Source organism: Macrotis lagotis, chromosome 2, assembly GCF_037893015.1.
Source record: "Macrotis lagotis isolate mMagLag1 chromosome 2, bilby.v1.9.chrom.fasta, whole genome shotgun sequence".
NCBI lineage: Eukaryota > Metazoa > Chordata > Mammalia > Peramelemorphia > Peramelidae > Macrotis > Macrotis lagotis.
The window spans coordinates 323,509,179-323,529,567 of record NC_133659.1 but is presented as its reverse complement, the minus strand read 5'-3'; the positions used below and the strand labels follow the sequence as shown (position 1 = coordinate 323,529,567).

General features: G+C 39.2%; 1 protein-coding gene across 1 annotated transcript in view; it reads right to left on the bottom strand.

Annotated features, from left to right (window-relative positions):
• Positions 1-20,389, bottom strand: part of C2H12orf75 (chromosome 2 C12orf75 homolog) — a 54,303-nt gene that overhangs the window by 17,930 nt on the left and 15,984 nt on the right. The window contains exons 2-3 of the mRNA XM_074221072.1: positions 18,742-19,236; positions 5,395-5,419 (exon numbers count right to left, since the gene is read on the bottom strand). Of these exons, the coding sequence (XP_074077173.1) occupies positions 5,395-5,419; positions 18,742-19,236 (520 nt within the window). The remainder of the gene's footprint in view (positions 1-5,394; positions 5,420-18,741; positions 19,237-20,389) is intronic.

Here is a 20,389-nt window from a genome sequence, read left to right as displayed (position 1 = left end):
TATAATAAACTTCCAGAACCTATGTTGAATCCCTTACTGGACTCCCCCAAACTCTCCCCAGGTGAGCATTGAAGGGGCAGGAGACAAGAATGACAAGGAAGACAAGGGAGACAAGGGAGACAAGGGAGACAAAAGAGACAAGGGACATAAGGATGGCAAGGGAGACAAGTGCTCCCTCAAGATCTCCAAGTGCTCCATTTATTCACCTGAATACAAGTGCTTAAATATCCTCCCCAGACCCTAATCCACTCCCACTCCCATGGAACTTAGTAAAACAATGTTCTGATGTTCAAAGGCACCAGGTAATGATAATTTACAATATTCACAGCCACACAAAACGGTCCCTAACAAAACTAGCTATAAAATTCCATTTGATCTAAGTAGACATTTTTAATCATTGAATTATTTTGAATCATTGAATCATTTTAATCATTGAACCACTTACTCTGTGCTGAGCTGCCCTGTCCTCAGGGAACTTACATTCTAATGGGGAAGGCAAAAAGAACGTATAAGACAAATGGAGAATGGTTTGTGGACAATATATTTTTCTATTCTTTGTTATACAATAACTAGTCAGTTGCATTTAAAAAAAGTCATTCAATACATAGGTCTGGCACCAAATGCAGAAAATATCAGAAGAATTTTTATCTGAATGGACAAGATATTTCATGTAGATACAACCAATGTTTCCGCCCTTTTTCTTTTTTCCCTATTAACTGCTTTAGAATTTCACTCACACATCCTCAGTTCCCTTCCCTTGGGATATACCTGTGAACTTTGATTCAGGAAGAACCCACATTCAAACTCAACTTCAAACACAAGCTGGGTAACTCTGGGCAAATAATTTAAATTCTCTCTGCTTTAGTTTTTGCATTTGAAAAAAAAGAGGAATCAGTGGAGCTAGGTGGAGCAGTGGATAGAGTAGTAGTCTGGAATAAGGAATACTCATCTCTCTAAATTCAAATCCAGTCTCAGACAAGTACTAATACTCGTGTGACCCTAGGCAAGTCACTTAACCCTATTTGCCTCAGTTTCCACAGTTGTAAAAATGGTATAGGGAAGGAAATAGCAAACCACTCCATATTTTCCCCCAAGAAAACCCCAAATGAGGTCATGAAGAATCAGACATGACCAAACAACAATAAAAGAGAGATCTTCTCAAAACATGTAGGACTCATCTCCTGGGCTCATGGTGATAAGCATTTTTTGCCAATACTTTGCAAACCAAAAAGGGCTCTATACATGTCTGCTCTCTTCCTCCTCCTTCTCCTCATTATAATTAGTTTTTTCATACCTTCATGGACTGGTTAGAGGAAAAACCCTATCAGCAATGTTTGGCTCAGAAGGATACTCCCTACTTCTTTCAGTCCTAAAATTAGGAGACCCAATGCTCATTGATCCATTACTACCACATAACAAGAAGAGGAGACCCCCACTTGGGGGGTCTTGCTATCTGCCACAGTGGAATGGAGATCTGAAGACCCGGAGGAGGAAAGAGATAGTTGTACTTATGAAATTGAGATCTAGTACTGAATGTTACATGATCTATGCCACTCAATTATGGCTCTACTTGAAATGTCTTACTTTTAATGACCAATAAGTGATTTGCACTTTTCTCTATTCAGTGGCAGTCTGTTTAGTCCTTAAAATGAGCATTAAAAACTCTTTTCAGTTTCTCAGATTCCCACTTTCCATGGCCCGACTCCCCCTCATGGCATCTGTTCAGTTGTAATACAGTTTTACAAATCTTATTTTAACCAAAACTAAGGGAAAGGACTTAAAAAGAATCCTTTAATGTATATACTATGAGTAGAAAAAAAATAAAAACTGAATTTACTATATTTTACTTATGAATGTATTGCTTATTAATAAAAGCACATAGGTCATTTGTGTCACATAGGTTTAAAAAAATTAAATGGCATCGGAAGTCCTGAGAAAAGATAATCCTGCTCACAAAACTTCCTCAAAAGGGACCAATGTCTTTGATTGAGAAATCATCTTCACAGAAAGAGGAAAAAGAAAATCACCTTTCCTTTTTTATGTTGGGGCAATGTTAGGAAATAAATTTTACTCCCTATCATTTAAACCACTGATTCTCTATTAAAAACTCACTGGGGTTTTGCTTATTACCCATAAGTGAGACTCTGACTACAGGAGACCCAGTATTTTAAATGAGGCTCTATTGAAAGGTACTGTATCTAGGTTCACATGTACAAATGGCCTCTGTGATGAGTTCAATCAAGGCAATAAATCCAAATAAACGCTAAGCCAAAGTACAGAGGGAATGGACAGAGGCTATCACTGAGTCCCTCTTTCTGCTTTTCAAGGACAGAAGGGGCGCCACATGGCTGGGCATGAATAAATGCTGCTGTTTAATTTTCAAAAAAAGGTTAGAGGGCTGAGCTTCTTGCAAAATCCAGATTTTATTATAAAAATTATAGGATTGGGGCGGCTAGGTGGTGCAGTGGAAAGAGTCCCGGCCCTGGAGTCAGGAGGACCTGAGTTCAAATCCGGCCTCAGACACTTAATAATTAGCTAGCTGTGTGGCCTTGGGCAAGCCACTTAACCCCATTGCCTTGAAAAAAAAATTATAGGTTCATAATTTTCCAGCTAGAAGAGAATGCAGAGACAGGAAAGTTCACTCCACTCATTCTACAATAGATAATAAAAATAACTAACATTTATATAGTAAATTTAAGGTTTGCAAAGCATCTTATATATACATATATATACATATATATATATATATATAAATATAAATATAGAGGCAGATATATACATACAGAGATGCATCCACCCTGTCCTGGATCACAAGTCCTTGGAGGGATTTGTGTAACTCAATGAAACCCAATGAAACTATGAGCTATGCTGTGCAGGGTTACCCAAGACAGACAGGTCATAGTGGAGAGCTCTGACAAAAACAAAATGCTGACCCACTGGAAAAGATAATGGCAAACCACTCCAATATCTTTGCCAATAAAACCTCTTGGACAGTGTTGGGGTAAAGTCCCCAGAGTCATGAAGAGTCAGACCCAACTGAACTGAGCAACAACATGCATGCATACACACACTTAGATTTTAAAATTTTCATTTCATAAAAATCAGGTCCCCTAAAGGTTAAATGATATAAGTTGTAGATAATAGAAGCAGAGTGTTTAACCAAATTGCAAATTCACTGCCTCCTCCATTATATTACACTGTCCCATTTTCCACATGAAGATTCTGATATTCTTTTGTCATGAAAATGCTTTATTTTGAATCGAAAATTATTGTAATATGAGAAGAAAATTCTGTCTATTATTAAAGAAATTGATTTTTGAAATGTTATCTCAAAAGGTATCTAAGGTAAAAAGGTAACTTGTGAGCATTTACAAAAGAAAGCAAGGTTATTTATCTTGCTTTATATTCAGGAGGACTGCACCACATCCTCAAACCCTTGCTTTAAATACCAGGGACATATATGCTTTTATTAATAAGTAAAGATCAAGCATTAATCATCATAAAAGCTGATATTTATATACAATGGCACAGTAGGCATAGAACCAGTTCAGAATTAGGAATATCTCAATTCAAGTCCCACCTTCAATGTAGTATGGCTGTGAGACCTTAAGAAAGTCACTTAACTTCACAGTGTCCCCAGGCAACTCTCTAAGACTACAAATTGTAAACCTGCAGGTAGGTAGTACCATGGTGGTTAGAGAGCCAGACCTGGGGTTCAAATCCAGCCTCAGATACTTACTAGCTTTGTGACTCTAGGCAAGTCACTTCCCTGTTTGCTTCCTTTTTATTCATCTGTAAAATGATGGAAGAAGGAAATGGCAAACTCCTCTAATACCTCTGCCAAGTAAACCACAAATGGTGCCAGGAAGAGTTAGACATGACTGAAAATGACTGAACAACAACAAAATAAACATCAGCTATAGTTTTCTCCTTTTTAAATTTTTTTAATAAATGATTGCTAGAAACTACCACTGTAATTGTAGTTTTCTCATGAGGAATTCCTTCTACCTATAAAATTATGAAATCATAGATCTGGCCATTTCAGAAGTATAAGGTTGTTCTTGGAGGTCACTGCCATTCATAAGCTCCCATAAAAAAGGTCCACTTGGGCTTTAGTAGACTTTGAGCTCAGTGACCCAACAAGGTGATGTGGCAGCCAAAAAAAAATCCCAGTTGACTTAAGTTATTTTGATATCTCCATAGTGTCCAGGAAGAGAGAAGTCATGGCTTTGTTGTATTTGCCTTGATCAGACCACATCTCAATGACTTTTCCAGTTCTGGGAACAGCATTTTAGAAAGAATATCAATAAAATGGGGCAAGCAGAATACTGAAGAAACTGGCAGCTGAGCCATATGATAACCGTTTGATTGTCCTTCCCTGTCAAAGAAAGCCATGACATCAGGGAGGTGAGGCCATGGCAAGCACATGAATTAGATTTGAGTGGGGGGTGGGGTGACTATGCTAAGTCACTAGTCTCACTTTCTCCTGCAGAGCCATCTGGGTCCAGTGACTGGATATGAATTAGGACCACTGGAGATGGCCCTGGATGCGAGGCAATAAGGGTGAAATGACTTGACCAAGATTACACAGCTAGGAAGAGTCAAGGGTCTGAGGTTGGATTCAAACTCCCACCCCCCTGACTCCAAAGTCAGGGCTAGAAGGAGAGATAGATTTTGAATCAATAAAAGGAAAAACTTGTAAATGATTGAGAACTTTCCCAAAGGGAAAGCAGAGAGTTAGTTCCCTTTAACTTTATCCTGGAAAGTCGCCATTCAAAGGATCCTCCAGAAACATCATATCTAACCTGTAACTTGTCAGGAATGTCAGAGAAGGGTATTTCTGTTGATTTGTGGGTTAGACTAACAGACCTCTGAGGTACTCGGAATGCTAAAATTATGTGATTCTAATACCTTACAAGTAGGAAGTGGATTGTTTAGGATTTGAAACCAACAGCAACTATACTTAAACTTCTGAAAAACATTCTTTAACTAAAAATCATCATTTGGCGAACAGTTTATTCCATTCTCTCTCTCAGACGGCCTACAACTAAAGTTGGACAGCAGAGTCAGATTTTTAAATTTCCTGAACTACAGCAGGGTTAGAGGTATCATTATCCTTTAACAAATCATTTCTGTTTGCTAATGCAGGCATTCTACCCAAATCTGGATAAAAGAATAACCTGACACATTTGGCTTTCAGAAGATAGTCCTTTCTGATGAAATCTGAAGTCAAATCGGAGTCTAAAAAGGGGAATCACCAACAATAAGACACTGTTCTTCAAGAGTAAGTAAACCAAAACCATAAACGAAAGGAGTAAGTCTTTTTTACATTTAACTTCTTAGCTGTATCATTTTCAAAAAAGTGCAAAAAAATACGAAATTTTAAGTACTCACGCATCTTTAACAGCTCCAGGAGGACCTAAAATGTGACAAAGACAATAGTATTAGTGCTAGCATAATGCTCAGTTAAAAAATTAAGTCCAATCATGTACTAAAATTACAACCATTTAACCTAATAGCCATTAGTATTTAGGAAAAAGAAAGCAAAAACGATGAATGGAATCCAAATCTAAATTTAATTTTGATGGTTGGTTGAGATGGACTGATTGAGAATTACTGAATTTTAAAAATGGAGTTCCTATGGATCAGGAAATTTTCAGAAATAATTTTGTTGTTTCAAGTTAAGCTTATAAAGGATGGCTTCATGTTATAATGAGTAATTATTATTAATATTATATATATATATATATATATATATATATATATATATATATATACACACATACACATTAACTAGACTTGCCTAGTAGAAAACCTGGCTGCAGCCTACAATCACTGCTATTTTTCAGCATGTACCGATCATTTCTTTTTCCTTTCAAAAAGATCTTATTTAGGAGTATAGCCTATATTCAGACTCACAAAGTATATATTTTTTACTTTTATTAACACTAATATATAAAACAGAAATAGAGGTACATTTTGACCTGAAAGTAAACCATGTCAGACAATTATGCTGTTTAGCCTCATGGGAGCAGATGTTCTTATGGATGTTTCTCTATGACCTGATCAGTCTACTTTATAATTTTACAAGAAGGAGAGACTCATAGTAGCAAATCTTCTTTCAAATATTTTTTATTTTCCCAAAATTACCAACATATAATTTGCTACTAAAAGAAGGAAGAAATAGTTCTGTACCAAAATATATTTCCCTTTTAAAAAATTTTGTCAGATACTTTTGTTCTAAGACTGACTACAAAAGGCTTCTTTCACCATTTTACTTTGTCAAGAATATCCAATTCAAACAATATTTTAATGAAAGTCCTCATAGAAGAGCTACCAAGCCAGATTTTTTAAAAAAACATATTTCTTCAATCGCTTCACATTACCTCAATTTGGGCTTAAGACTACATCTCAAAAAATGTGAATATTTTATCCACTGGTAAGAGTTTCCCAATACCATAACTATCAATTAATATCTTGGAACCTATATGGGGGACATCGTGAGTACCCTCTCTCCTCACTGCCATTCAGAACCACAGTTCTTAGAATGTGGCAAAGTTATGGGTCAGTGGGACTTTCTGTTACCAACACAGAAGGATATTCTTGATTTCAAAACAGCCCTTTCCTTAAAAAAGGTACAGAACCCAGAATAACTATCAAATCTGGCTCAGAAATCATATTGTAGAAGAAACACTTTTGCCTCCAATATTCAGAGGGAACTAAGGGATAAAAAAAGAAACCATGAAGAGAAAGCAATTTTTGCTGAGATTTCTAACACGTCTTACTAAATCAAAAGCAGGGAAAGGTATGGGAAATAATCCCACGTGACGTCTACTCTCTTTTCTGGTGGCTATTTCAGAAGCCAAATTACTGCCTTTCTGACAATATCTCTTCAGGGCTTTCTTTTTGATCAAAGGCAAAGTAATATTCCCTGATGTTCCCCTAACTGACTCACTTCCAGACAAGACCTTTACCTTGCTATGCTCCCCCCCTGCCAAGTGCAGTCACTTACCTATTTATCTCTTTCTTTCTCTGGCTTCTTATCATATTTGCTTTTAGTGTTTGGATCTGGCAAGCTAGTTTTGTGAAAAATCTCAGATTTATTGTTCACCTGAGGTTCACTTTAAGCAAACTATTTGTATAGCTATAAGTCAATAAAAAAAAAAAAAACTTGTTTAAGGTTTAAAAACAAAACAAAAAATCACACACAGAAACAGAAATATCTTGTCATCACCCATTTCTAAGTATTAACACAAAGTCTAGATAGAGGCTCCAACAGGCCCTAGAAGTTCCACACTGTTAAGAGTTTCCTAATATCATAATTATCAATTAATATCTTGGAACCATTTAGACATTGGTATAGGGGACACAATGAGTATCCCTTCTCTGGATAATCTAGATGTTCCAAGTGAAAATATTACAAGAGGGGGTCACCTAAACCTGGAACAGTATTGGGATTGCTTAATAAGGTCTACCTTTCCTTTAGATATCTAAAAAAAAGCTATCATATCACTCTTTAGCTATTACCACTTTCACACTTTATTTTGGAATGAATAAAATAATCACTCTTCAAGGAAAATCTTAAATTTCAGTTTAGGTCATATTTTTTTCTCTGTCTTTAAAAAAAAAAGGAAGAAGGGTGCAGAGTTACTAACTGCATTTCAGCAGACTAAATTGTCTACCAAAATGGCAAATTTTTTTTCGAGTAGAAAGCTGACCTACTCTCTAAGATTTATTCTAATTTTTTTTTTCAAATTTCATGGGAGCTTGGAAATCAAATGGTCATATCTGTTTGATCTGTTATTGTTTGTACACACAAAAATGTAATCTGTTTAGATGTAAAGAATAAATTCTGAGTAGGGGTCCAGGGGTGGAGTGTTCAGTCTTTTTCTGCTTACTTCTTGGTTGTATTCAGATAAATATACCTGGATGACATTCCAAACAGCTGAGATATCTGTACTCTTAGATAAAGATTTACAGTAGAGATCATATACAACCTCTGCTCAATCCTCAAAGATGAAACTATATATATATATGAAAATTACTCCCATGATCTAATTTCTTTTATAAAATTTTCTTAATATAATTTTTCAAAGTTTCAAAAGCCAAAGAATGATGTATCAAAGTTTCTCAAAATTCAAAGAATTTGTGACTGAGCTGAGAAGGGAATCTCTTCCTAGAACAATGGTGTTTTTTGTTTGCTTGTTTTTTGCAAGGGTTGAGACTTGCCCAAAGTCACACAGCTAAGTAATTATTAAGTGTCTGAGACCGGGTTGAACTCAGATCTCCTTGACTCCAGGGCTGGTGCTCTATCCACTGAACCACCTAGCTGTTCCTTAGAATAATTTTTATAATACATGAGACCAAAAGCTAAAATCCCTTTCTCTTTCCTTTTAAAAAAAACGGCAAACTCCAGTTATACAAAATCTGAAAAAGGGAAAATTCAAATAACTAAGCTATTTTCCAGGTGTTATGCAATAAATCATACAGCATGGAGCCCATTAGTGGTATAGTGAACCCTATGAAAACTTTCTCAGAAGAATTTTTAATATTGTTGGAAATACAAAATTTCAATTAGAAGTCAATGAAAATAAAGATAAAGCATTCTCCTATTTGGGTATTTGGACCCACTGAAATCTATCCCTGAACTCCGTGGGAATTCAAAATAAGAATCTCTGACCTAGAGGGATATTGAAGTGCTCCTGAAATCATCAAAAGTTAACCAGCTTTCCATTTGATTCAGCATTTATATAAAGAGAGATTTTTCCCCCAACACTATACTAGGCAGTACAATGTTAGTGTTAAAAGCATTTTATTATATTCTAATTCTTTTAAAACTCACAGTTACAGGGGCAGCTAGCTGTTGCAGTAGATAGAGCAATGGTCCTGGAGTCAGGAGACCTGAGTTCAAATCCGGACTCAGACACTTAATAATTACCTAGCTGTGTGGCCTTGGGCAAGTCACTTAACCCCACTGCCTTGCAAAAAAAAATCTCACAGTTACATACAGTTCATCAAAATACCAATTAACTCCAAATATCCCATTTCCCAGTCATCCTGGATAAATATTTGGCAAACCAATTTTCCTCCCCCAAAAATGTTTCCTACTAAAAAGAAATATGGAACATAATTATCATTTTTCAAAATCAAGCCTAATGGAATATAGTCTACATTTCAGGATTTGAGACCTAAATCTCTTGGGAAACATTAAGACACACCAGCTGGAAAGCACCTAATTAGCTATAGCAGCATTTTTAACATTATAATAGATGGATGCTACATCTTATTTCTTATAGGCAGATAGATGTATCTTTGTGACCTAATCAGTCTATATTATAATTTTACAAGAGGAAGGGAAATATGGTAGCTAATTTTCTTTCAAATATTTTTCATTTTCACAACATTATCAAACTTTGATCTGTTCCTAGATGAAGGATGAAATAGCATTAAATCATGTTAAGGAAAAATTTCTTCTCCTTTAAAAGAATGAAGACACTTTTACATGGAGTAAGACTAACCATAAAAAGGCTTTTCATCACCGCAGTTTGTTTGTGAAGAATATCCCATATAAATAATATTTTATTGAAAGCCTTTGTGGAAAAAAAATCAGTTACCAAACCAGATTTTTTTTTAAAAAACCAACCAACATTTCTTTTCCAATACTGCAGATGACTGCTATCTTCTCTCCATAAGATAATTATTTTGAATCGGAAAATACTTGAGACTTATAAGTTAATATCCTTCTTACAACATAATTAATTATATCTATAGTTATTAATGTTTTAAATAATAAAGTGGTAGGAAACTTTTTTCTCTTTGTTTCATAAACTATAAGGAGAAAATAGAAAAGGAACTATGAGAAGAAACTATATGAACTATCAGAAGAAAAGGAACTTCTGTGATCCATATAAATATAGCTAGAAAAATCACAGAATCCTTTTTCACCTCAACAGTTTATTATTGCAACTAGAACACCCATATTCAATAGCTATACTATTAAATCTCAGGTTAGCAAGTAAAAGTAAAATCCATGCTCTTTAGTCAGGCCAATGTTTGCTTTTAAACAGACCATTAAAAGATATAAATTTCCAAGTAATTTCAAATACCTTGGGGGGGGGAAAGGGCCTATGTTCCTAAAATATATCCGCATAATGACATTACAAAGAATAGCTTTGTTCAGAGTTGTCCCTATTTAGATGCTGTATTTTTACTATGCAAAAAAAAAAAATCAAATAAAGGTCAAACAGCTTGCAAGCAAAGATAACACTAGCTTCATATGCCTATAGATATGAGCTGTGCAGAGAGAGATTACTCCTCCACAGTGAGATAGGGATGTCAAGCCCCCAAATTGGGAACATATTCTATTAAAATGGCCTTTAACATGATTGAATTATTCAGCTGTAACAATTGGTGTACTGTGAGCTCCACTAAGAGAGGCGATAGAAATGGATGGATGACAGGGAAGTGAACCCACTCAGGTTCACAGATCCACAGAAACCTCCTTGTCCTGCTGAAGCACCCATCTATCTGGTACCCACAGAGGTTACTTGATCATTTCCACTTGGGATGTCTCAACATCACTTGGGGGGAGAATGACCAGAGAGGAACTGCTGTCCTTTGTATGTGAATGTTTGTTGAATCAAATCCTTTCAAAACCAAATTCATCATCATTCCCCCATCTTTACCCCCCATCTTTATCTGACCTAATTGCCCAGATCTACAATCTTGGAATCACCTCTCACTTTTCCTTCCCTTTCAGCCTGCATATCCAACTAGTAACAGACTTCCCAAAATGCCCTCTGCCCATCCCTTCATCTGAATTCCCCCTGATACCACCTTAATCATCATCATCTATTACCTCACCCAGATTTCTGCAAAAGGCTGCTTAGGAATGGGGTCTTTAATGCTTGATTCTCCTCCCTTAGATTCAGCCTGCAATCCTGAACTTTGTTTACCACTTCATATAATTCTTCTTCTTTTTTTTAAAAAAAATTATATTTACTATTTACATTTAAGATTTTTTCTTTTTAAATTTTGAAGCCAGATTCTCTCCTTCCCTTCCATGCCTCCCCCACCCACTGAGAAGACAAGCAAAATGTTTTCAATTATACATGTGAAATCATGCAAACTATTTCCATGTTAGCCTAGTCACATATGGATATATATATATATATATATATATATATATATATATATATATATATAGAGAGAGAGAGAGAGAGAGAGAGAGAGAGAGAGAATATATAGGGTAGACAGCTGATAGAGAGATAGAAGATGAATGGTTTACTGGAGAGAGAGAATAGATAGGATAAACAGACAGATGATAGATATAGATGATAGACAGATAGATATAGCTATAGATAGATAGATAGAAACAGAGAGAAAGAAAGAAAGAAAAAGAAAGAAAGAAAGAAAGAAAGAAAAGAAGGAAGGAAGAAAGAAAGAAAGGAAGGAAGGAAGGAAGGAAGAAAGAAAGAAAGAAAGAAAGAAAGAAAGAAAGAAAGAAAGAAAGAAAGAAAGAAAGAAAGAAAGAAAGAAAGAAAAGAAAGAAGAAAGAAAGAAAGAAAGAAAGAAAGAAAGAAAGAAAGAAAGAAAGAAAGAAAGAAACAAGGGAGCAAGCAAATAAATTATACTTCAATTGCCCTCAGAGTTCATCGTTTTTCTCTCAGAAGGTGAATAGCATTTTTTCATCATGAAACCTTTGGAATTGCCTTGCAACATTATATTAATCAGAATAGTGAAGGCTTTCACAGTCGATCATCATTATAACATGGGCTATTACTGTGCACAATGATCTACCCATTTTTTTCACTTCACATCAGTTCATTTAATTCTTGATTAATTTGTTTACTGTTGTATCATATTTGTCTAATCTCCCCAATTAGAAATCCTTTGTGGGCAGAGAACCAAACCAGACAGGGTCTGTGTCCTGCAATGGCTAACAAAGTTCTGAACACATAGTAGACCCTATAAATACAGAATGAATTGATTCAATTTAGGCATGGGCAAAAAGAAAACAGTCCCTTCCCTCCAGAAGTATATGTGGGAGGAGAGGAAAGAGGACTGCAGTAATATAGATAAGGAAATGCAAACAATACAAAGTAACTGTGGGTGGAGATCTGGACAGACCCAACAGAAGGGACAGCAATTGAGCCAACCGAGCTTGAGTGGAGGCTTGAATTCCAAGAACCTTAGATGAGATGTTAAGCTAGATCTGAAGTTAAGGAGAGAGTTTGCAACCAATTTACAGTTAGTTTAGGTTTATAGCTAGCCAAACCAAAGTCTTTCAGGTCTGAAACCAAACCCAGTTACTTCAAAGGCTGAATTGTTGTCAAGATTTAAGAGAATCAATTGCCATAAGCTCCTTCTTAAACTATTTCTACACAGATAATAGCAGGGAAACATTCTGACCACAAGTCTTCCACAAATAGGCTACAAAGAGTTGCCAATTGCCCTATCACAGCTAATCAATCAGTCCAAAAATCATGGGCAGAGTGCTTTAAGTAATAGCTCCATTATGACTCTCATAGACATGGCTTTAGTGACATGGGCTATGTCAACCATCCAGATGTTAGGAAACATCCAAACTTTGGATGTCATTTTCCAGTGTTTTCATAATATGTTTATATGGTGTACCATTAGACATGGCCTAAAGGAACATGACTGAATGAGAGGACTCAGATTGGCCTGTAGGATGGAATGAACCAAGATTTATGTCTGCTGAGCCAAGGATTAAATAGAGGAAATTAAGGAGCTAAATTGCCTTTAATAGCTATTGCCTTTTGAGACAGAGAGAGAGAGACACAGACAGACAGAGACAGAGAGACACACACGCAAAGAGAGACAGAGGGAGATTGAGGGGGGAGGGAGGGAGAGGGAAGGAGAGGGAGGGAAGGAGCAGGTGTGTTTCTCTCAGATGCAATGATTTTTAAATTGATTCTTTAATCAAGACATCTTTATAGACAAAGCAAGGGAAAGGTTAAGTTAATTAACTGGGATTTCAGAAGTCACTAAAAAGAAAATACATTTCATAAAGAAGTCACTAAAATGAAAACACATTCCACAAATACATAGAAATGCATGCCCAGCAAGAGATAATGCCCTAAAGCATTAAGAAATAGAGGGTTTTCATTGTCTTATTTTAATGCATGTAACTATAGTGACTTCTCAATTCTACATAGGTTGAAAACTCAGCTCCTTCTCATCACTCCCTTTTAATGGGGTCCCTTCAGCACTTACATATAGCTAGGTGATGGCATTAAAGACAGAGTAGAAAGGTTTCTGAAACGTGGAGATGCCCAGACCCAAGGTTCCTTGGATTTCTTCACCTCCTGAATTTAAATTCAGCTTCAGACATTTACTAGCTATGTGACTCGGGGCAAGTCACTTCACCTCTATCTGCTGCAGTTTCCTCAACTGTAAAATGAAGATCATAATAGTACCTACTCCAGGGCTGCTGAGAGAATTGAATAAGATAATATTTGTAAAACAGTATGGTAAACAGTAAGTGTATAATAAATGCTTCCTTTCTCCTCACTCGATTTATACTAAGCTATTTTGCTTTGGTTGATATATTACTTTCTCTCTCTGATATGAGTCTCCCTACCTAAACTATCAAAACTATTGAATCTCGGGGTTTAAGAATTGGAAGAACCTTAAACAATTAAATATTCTAACCCCTTCATTTTCCAGGAGTTGGGACCCAGAGAACTTCACCTGAGGTTAATCAAGTGGCCCAATGGTCACAAAGATAAACGCAGATTTTCTGACTCCAAGTCTATCACTGTTCCAAGTTGAAACATTTCTTTTTCTTTTTCTCACCTGCCCCAAATACCTTCTCAGTACATAGAAGTTCAATAAATGGTTGTAAAGGAAGAAACTCAAAAGAAATACCTTTTGGGGACTATTTCATCTTAGCCAACTCTGATGAACTCTTAATTACATAAGCAGTGATTATACCATTTATGGATTGTTCAGGTCATTTTCTTTGGAGCTTTTACTCTTCTTGAGTACAGTATCCTCATTTCTCTAGAATGTGTGGTATCCAAGCTCAACATAGCATCAATATCATTTATTCTTCAATTCAAAAGTGGAATAGGAGTATAAGAAAAAACAAATCTGCCTCAATTAACAATGAAAGTGACATGGACTGAGAGGAAAGAAGAGGATGAAAATCTATCTGTGATTACTGAGATCACGTCATATCTAAGACTTGGAATGCAGATTTCTGATTCATCTACATTTGGAAAACATTTAAAAACTTTTGCATATCTTCTTTGAAAAAAAGGTGTTTCTAAAAATAAAAAATGTAACTTAAAGCTAAATTTTATTTTAAAGAAGAAAATGGTTGCTTCTGAATTTAGTGTGGAAAATGTGAAACCTGGAGACAGAAAGACCTGAGTTCAAATTCTAGCTCAGACACTTACCAGTTATTGTTACTTATGCTTGTTCTAAGAGAGGATCATTGATATCACAATGAACGATGTCTTGACTTGTACATGAATTGGATTTATGAGAGGCAGAGCTTGGAAAAATCGACAATCTCACTCTCCCAGAGTTATCAGAGCCCAGTGACAAGATAAAAGTCCAGCTGATTGGTGATGGCCCAAGATGCAGTGGGGGACAATCACTTTCTACCTCAATTTCTTCCTCTGTAAAATGGGGGTGATGGTAGTACCTACCTCCCAGAGTTGTTGTATGGATTAAAAGAGCTAATATATATAAAGCATTTTGCAAGTCATAAAATGCTAAATAAATGTTGGGAGCTCCTGCACTTAGAGGTATTTGAAAATCAAGTGGAGAGAGAGAGAGAGAGAGAGAGAGAGAGAGAGAGAGAGAGAGAGAGAGACAGAGAGAGAAACTATCTCAAACCACCTGATTCTTAGGGCAGTTTAAGACTATTTAAAGGTTGTTTTATTTGTTTTTAAATTCAGAGGGCAGAGGGGGAGGGGAGGGAACATGTATTAAGTACCTACTATGTGCTATGACCTTTACAAATATCTCATCTGGTACAATAAATCTGGAAGGTAGGTGCTATTCATATGTTATTATTATCTCCATTTTATAGTTGAGGAAACTGAGGCAGATGGTAGTTAATTGACTTTCCCAGGGCCAAACAACTAGTAAGCCATATTTGAACTTCTGAATAAGATTAATTATTTAATTTGCTTCACACACTTTGGAGATCTCAAAATAAACAGCATATAAACACTTCGTTGATATTTTACTTGGTATTGATGATAAAACTTTCAAATGAGAAATCATCCGTATTTTTGTGTTGGGCTTTTTCTTCCCCCCCCCCATCCTTTTTTTTCTCATCTTGGCCCATTTCCGTTGGAAATGAATTCCCTCCCACCAGCCAACAGAAGACATCAAAGCAACGATGAGCAAACCCTGGAGCCAGTCAGCCAGCTGGATTCTCAAGCAGAGAAATGTTTGGAAAGTGACTTCTCAGATGCAAGGGCAGATTCATCAAAGAGGTGATGCAATAACTCTATTCACTGTGTTTTTCCTTCATGTTACACAAAGTGGACTCCCTAGCTTGTTCTTTAGATATAAAGTCATTTCTTATAGATCCACACTAGGGTAGGAAAGAGTGAGCATTTACAAGTGTGTAAGATGAACAACGTGAGGCTAATGACCAACGAGATTGATACTCTGAATTTTTATCTAATAAAAATAGACTTTCCTTCACATCCTAGAGCATTTTTAAAAAAAAAATTCTGCAAACCATCTTTTTTATAACTTTGAATCAGTTTCCTATTGGCTCATAAATTCACAAATTCACAAATAACATCCCTTTTGACTGATACTCAAAGTGACTCCTACTGCACATTTGTAGAGATATTCTCTTCCTAGTCCAATGAATGACCATTTATGAAACACTTCCTATGGGCAAAGCACTGGACTCAATCTTGGAGATAACAAAAAGAAAAGTGGAAAAAAGTCTCAGCTCTCCAGGAGCTCATATTCCGATAAGAAGAAATGAAATATAAAGGCGGTTTCAGCTGCAAATCAAATAGAAAAGCCTCTCGGGGCAGAGAAGCAAAGCAGACTATAACCCATAATCTTTCATGTCATTCCCAGTAATAAAAACCATACTGGAAGTCTCTTTTTTCCCCCCTCCAAGTCAGTGTACTAATTAATTGTTTAGAAGCAATCATTTCAATTTATTGCTTTAGATCGATTTTTAATGCAAACTTGTAGCTGGTCTTTTTTATAATACAAATAATCACCTCAATGAATGGTTTTTAATTTTTGGTTTTCTTAAAGAGAAGGGTAGCTAAATGAGTTTGCACTGAGTCATCCATACTTTTCTGCCCTGTTTCCCTGGTGGCCAAGGGCTCACAAGTGTGAGAATGCCAGCCAACATTAGAGTGTAGTGTGAGGCCAAGGTACTGTAGTGTGAGACTTTTTTTTCATATGGCCAACAAGCCCCCTTAGAGAGCAAATGGGGTCTCATTAACACTATGCTCTGAGTTAATCATTTGGTTATATAACCCTAGGAGAGCCACTCCCCAATGGATTCCTGAAAGCCAGAAAGCTGGAAATTTGTCAGGAAGCAAGATGGACTTAAGATTTTAATGACTGGGTAGATAAAGGTTGTCACAGTGATGCTTTTATATCAAACAACATTAAATGTTTAACTACATTTATAAGATTAAAATATCCTACAGATTCTGAATCCTGACCCAAAGTCTTTTTATGTTATTAAATTAGAACTAAGATATGTTGTCATTGACATCAACAAGAAATATGTTTTTCCCAGTGAGCTGACCGGTCCGAGTTCATCCTGTTAAAGACCCTAAAAAACAAGGGTCAGGGTTTTTCACTGTAACCTAAAGAATGAATTAAATTAAGTGACTTGCCCAAGGTCACAAATTCACTGGCAGATCTCTCAACTGGCTGCCAGTGGAAAACTCTAGGGGCAAGCCTGTTTGCCTATTTGCCTATTCTGGATGGATTATGATATGGGCTTTAACAAATCTGAATGAAATGAAATAAGAGCAGTCATCAAAAGGGAAAATGAAATAGGTCAAATGTGTAGGTACCTCCCAAAGCAGAGCTTGCCTAATGGAGACCAAAAGAGGCTCCATGGGGAAAGGAGGAGGGGTAGATCTGAGGAGAGGTCACTTGACACATGAGATGGCTGTCTCTCAGGGCTGTGGGAGATTTCTGCCAACCAAAACAACTGTGGATAAGAGAACTGTCAGTGATAGGTTTTAAATAAAAAAATATTCACAGCACATCCCTGTTAATTTTTTACAACACGATCACACATTGTTTATATGCCAATAAAACTCGACTTTCACATCTTCTTTCTTCATCAAAATCCGACTCATTTTCCCTACTTAGCTAATTAGCTTTTCCATCCAATCCAGTCTCCCAACCTCCAACACTCATCACCCTGTTCCTGTAAAACACTCGTCTTTATGGCAGTAAGAGTGCTGACAAGTCGGGTTTTGCCTTTTGTTTTCTCCTAATGCTACCGGCCCTTCACCTGCCAAGATCATCCTGGCTTCCTCCGTTGTCCTTTCCAGGGTCACCATCAAAATGGACAAAGTTCTGCTCTCCCGCGCGGGACCTTTGGGTTCTGCAAAAGCCTGTTTGTTTGGGGAAATGAGGTGGACGGGGAAGAGGGAGGAAGAAGGGACTTCTTTCCCCAATAGGATTTACAGATGACAGAGCAAGTATCCGTCTCCAGTGCCAAGTCTTCCCCTTCCTAGTCCTGAACGCTCATGGACCACAGATTTCCAACTGGAAGCTACCCTAGAGGCATTGTTTCCCAGATGGGGAAACTGGAGGTCCGGAGTTGTGAAAGAGGATGCATTTGGGCGTCAGGTACCTGGGTGGTCTTATTTTATGCAAATCGCTTGTTCTCTATGAGCCTCAGTTTCCCCCACTGAAAAATGAGGGGAAGCTAGGGAAATAGCCTCAAATCCAAGTAAACGTTTGTGATGTGGCCCCTCTGCTCAAAGGGTGGTGCCTTTTCCCGTCTCTAAGATCTGAGAAGCAGACTTTATCAGTACCTTGGCCAGGATCCCCCAGGCAGAAAGCCCAGGTAGCTTGCTTGGTCCTCAAACTTGGTGCCTCTGCCTTCCAACCCAGCGTTTCTGTGCAGGCAAACCCCCTCCCACCCTCGGCCAGGAGCCTCTCCAATGAAGAATTCGCTCTTTCCAGAAACCGATGCCCCTTGAAAAATGAAAGGAGAGGGGATGGTACCCCTGGAACCCTCCTTTTCCTGATTTTTACCCCTAACCATTTTTTTTAATGGTGCATTGACTAGAGCTTTGGCCTCTGGGTGAACAAAGCATGGGGTCCTGGATCTAAAGGTAGAAGGAGACCCCAGAGGGCGGCCAGTCCCATCCCCTCTTCACAGATGAGGAAAACGAGGCAGCCAGGTCAAGGCTCCAAGGCTGAAAGGGACCTCCCAGACTCATCCGCCCCCCTCGTCTGGCAGAGGAGAAAACTGGCGGCGCACCCAATCCGGGAAAGACCCCCAAAGCCCTTCCAGCGTGACACCCCTGCATGTTACAGAGGAGGAAACCGAGGCCGGGGCAGGGGAGTGACTTGCCCAAGGTCACACGGGCAGTCCGGGACTCCGGCTTCAGTTGGAACGCCGGGGAGCCGGGTGACCTTGGATGCGGCGCTCCCTGCCGGGCTCCGGGCCTCAGTTTCCCTGCCTGTCGGACGGGAGAGAGGGGAGAGTGGGGCGGAGGGTCCCTCCTTCGGCCGCCTCACCTCGGGCCGCATGGGCGCTGGTGGCCGTGGAGTTCCCGCAGCCCATGGCTCCGGCTCGGCTCCGGCTCGGCTCCGGCTCGGCTCGGGCTCCCGCGGGCTCCGGGACCAGCACCAGGACCAGCACCAGGACTCGGCGGGCGGCGCGGCGTCTGGCCGCCGGAGGGGGAGGAGGAGGAGGAGGAGGAGGAGGAGGAGGAGGAGGGCCGGGCGCGGGGGGGGGACGCCGCCGCCGCCGCTGCCGCAGCCGCCGCCCGCCCCGGACCCAGGTCTCCCCTCCGGCTCGGCTGGCCCAGAGGGTCCGGGAAGCAGGGAAGCCCGGGCCGCGCCCCGTCGCCGGGGAACGGAGCCAGCCAATCCCGGGCCGCGCCGCCGCCGATTGGCTCTGGAGGAGAAGGGCCGAGAGTTTGAAGATGGAGGGGCGGCTCCGCCCGGGAGGAGGCGATGGCGAGCCACCGGGAGCCCCGGGGGGCCGAGGAGAGCCCGCAGCGCGGCGGCCTGGCGGGGAGCCCGCTTCCCTACACCAGTGGGAGGGGGCGTGGAGACTGTGTGTGTGTGTGTGTGTGTGTGTGTGTGTGTGTGAGACAATGTGTTGTGTGTATGTGTGTATGTGTGGTGCGTGTGTGTGTGAGACAATGTGTTCTGTGTATGTGTGTGGTGTGAGACTGTATGTGTGGTGTGTGTGTATGTGTGTGTGGTGTGTGGTGTGTGTGTGTGTTTGTGTGTGAGACAATGTGCTGTGTGTATTGTGTATGTGTGATGCGTGTTTGTGTGTGGTGTGTGGTGTGTGTGTTTGTGAGTGTGTGACATGCTTGTGTGTATGTGTGTGAGTGTATGTGAGACTGTGTGTGGTGTGTGTATGTGTGTATGTGTGTGGTGTGTGAGACTGTATGTGTGGTGTGTGTGACAGTGTGTTGTGTGTATGTGTGTGGTGTGTGAGTGTGTGACATGTTTGTGTGTATGTGTGTATGTGTGTGAGTGTATGTGAGATGGTGTGTATGATGTGTGTGTTTATGTGTGTCAGTGTGTGTCAATGTCTGTGTGAGTGTGCAACAGTATGTTGTGTGTATGTGAGTGTGTGTAAGTCTTGTGTATTGTGGGGGAGTTGTGGAGGCACTGTGTGTTGTGGGTCCTCCATCTCTTCAGGATATGTGTAAAGTGTAGATACGGTGTTGGCTGGGCGCCTGGGAGCCTAGAATGTGGGTGGTAGCTGCCCCACTGGAGTGGTAGCAGGTGTGATTCTTGTGACTAAGTCTAGAGACCTGGGGGGGGGGGCATTATGAGTTGGGTAGAGCCTGGCAGTAGGAGTCCAAACCCAGTCTCAGACACTTAAGAGTTGTGTGGCCCTGGACTTAATAACTATCTGACTCAGTTTCCTCAACTGTCAAATGAGAATGATAACATCCGAGTGGTTGAGTCAACTGAGACCCTTTTTGCATGAATTGTCATATAATGGCTAGCTAGCTGTTATTGCCATAGTGTAGTTGTCTTATAGTGATAGGTCCCATGGTGTTCAGGAATGGTGTGTATGAGTGAGTTTGTGACATTGTACTATGTCGGCATCTTTGTTGTGTCTGGGTGAATAGATGGTATAGTGGATAGAGCACCAGCCCCGAAGGCAGGAGGACCTGAGTTCAAATCTGGCCTCAGA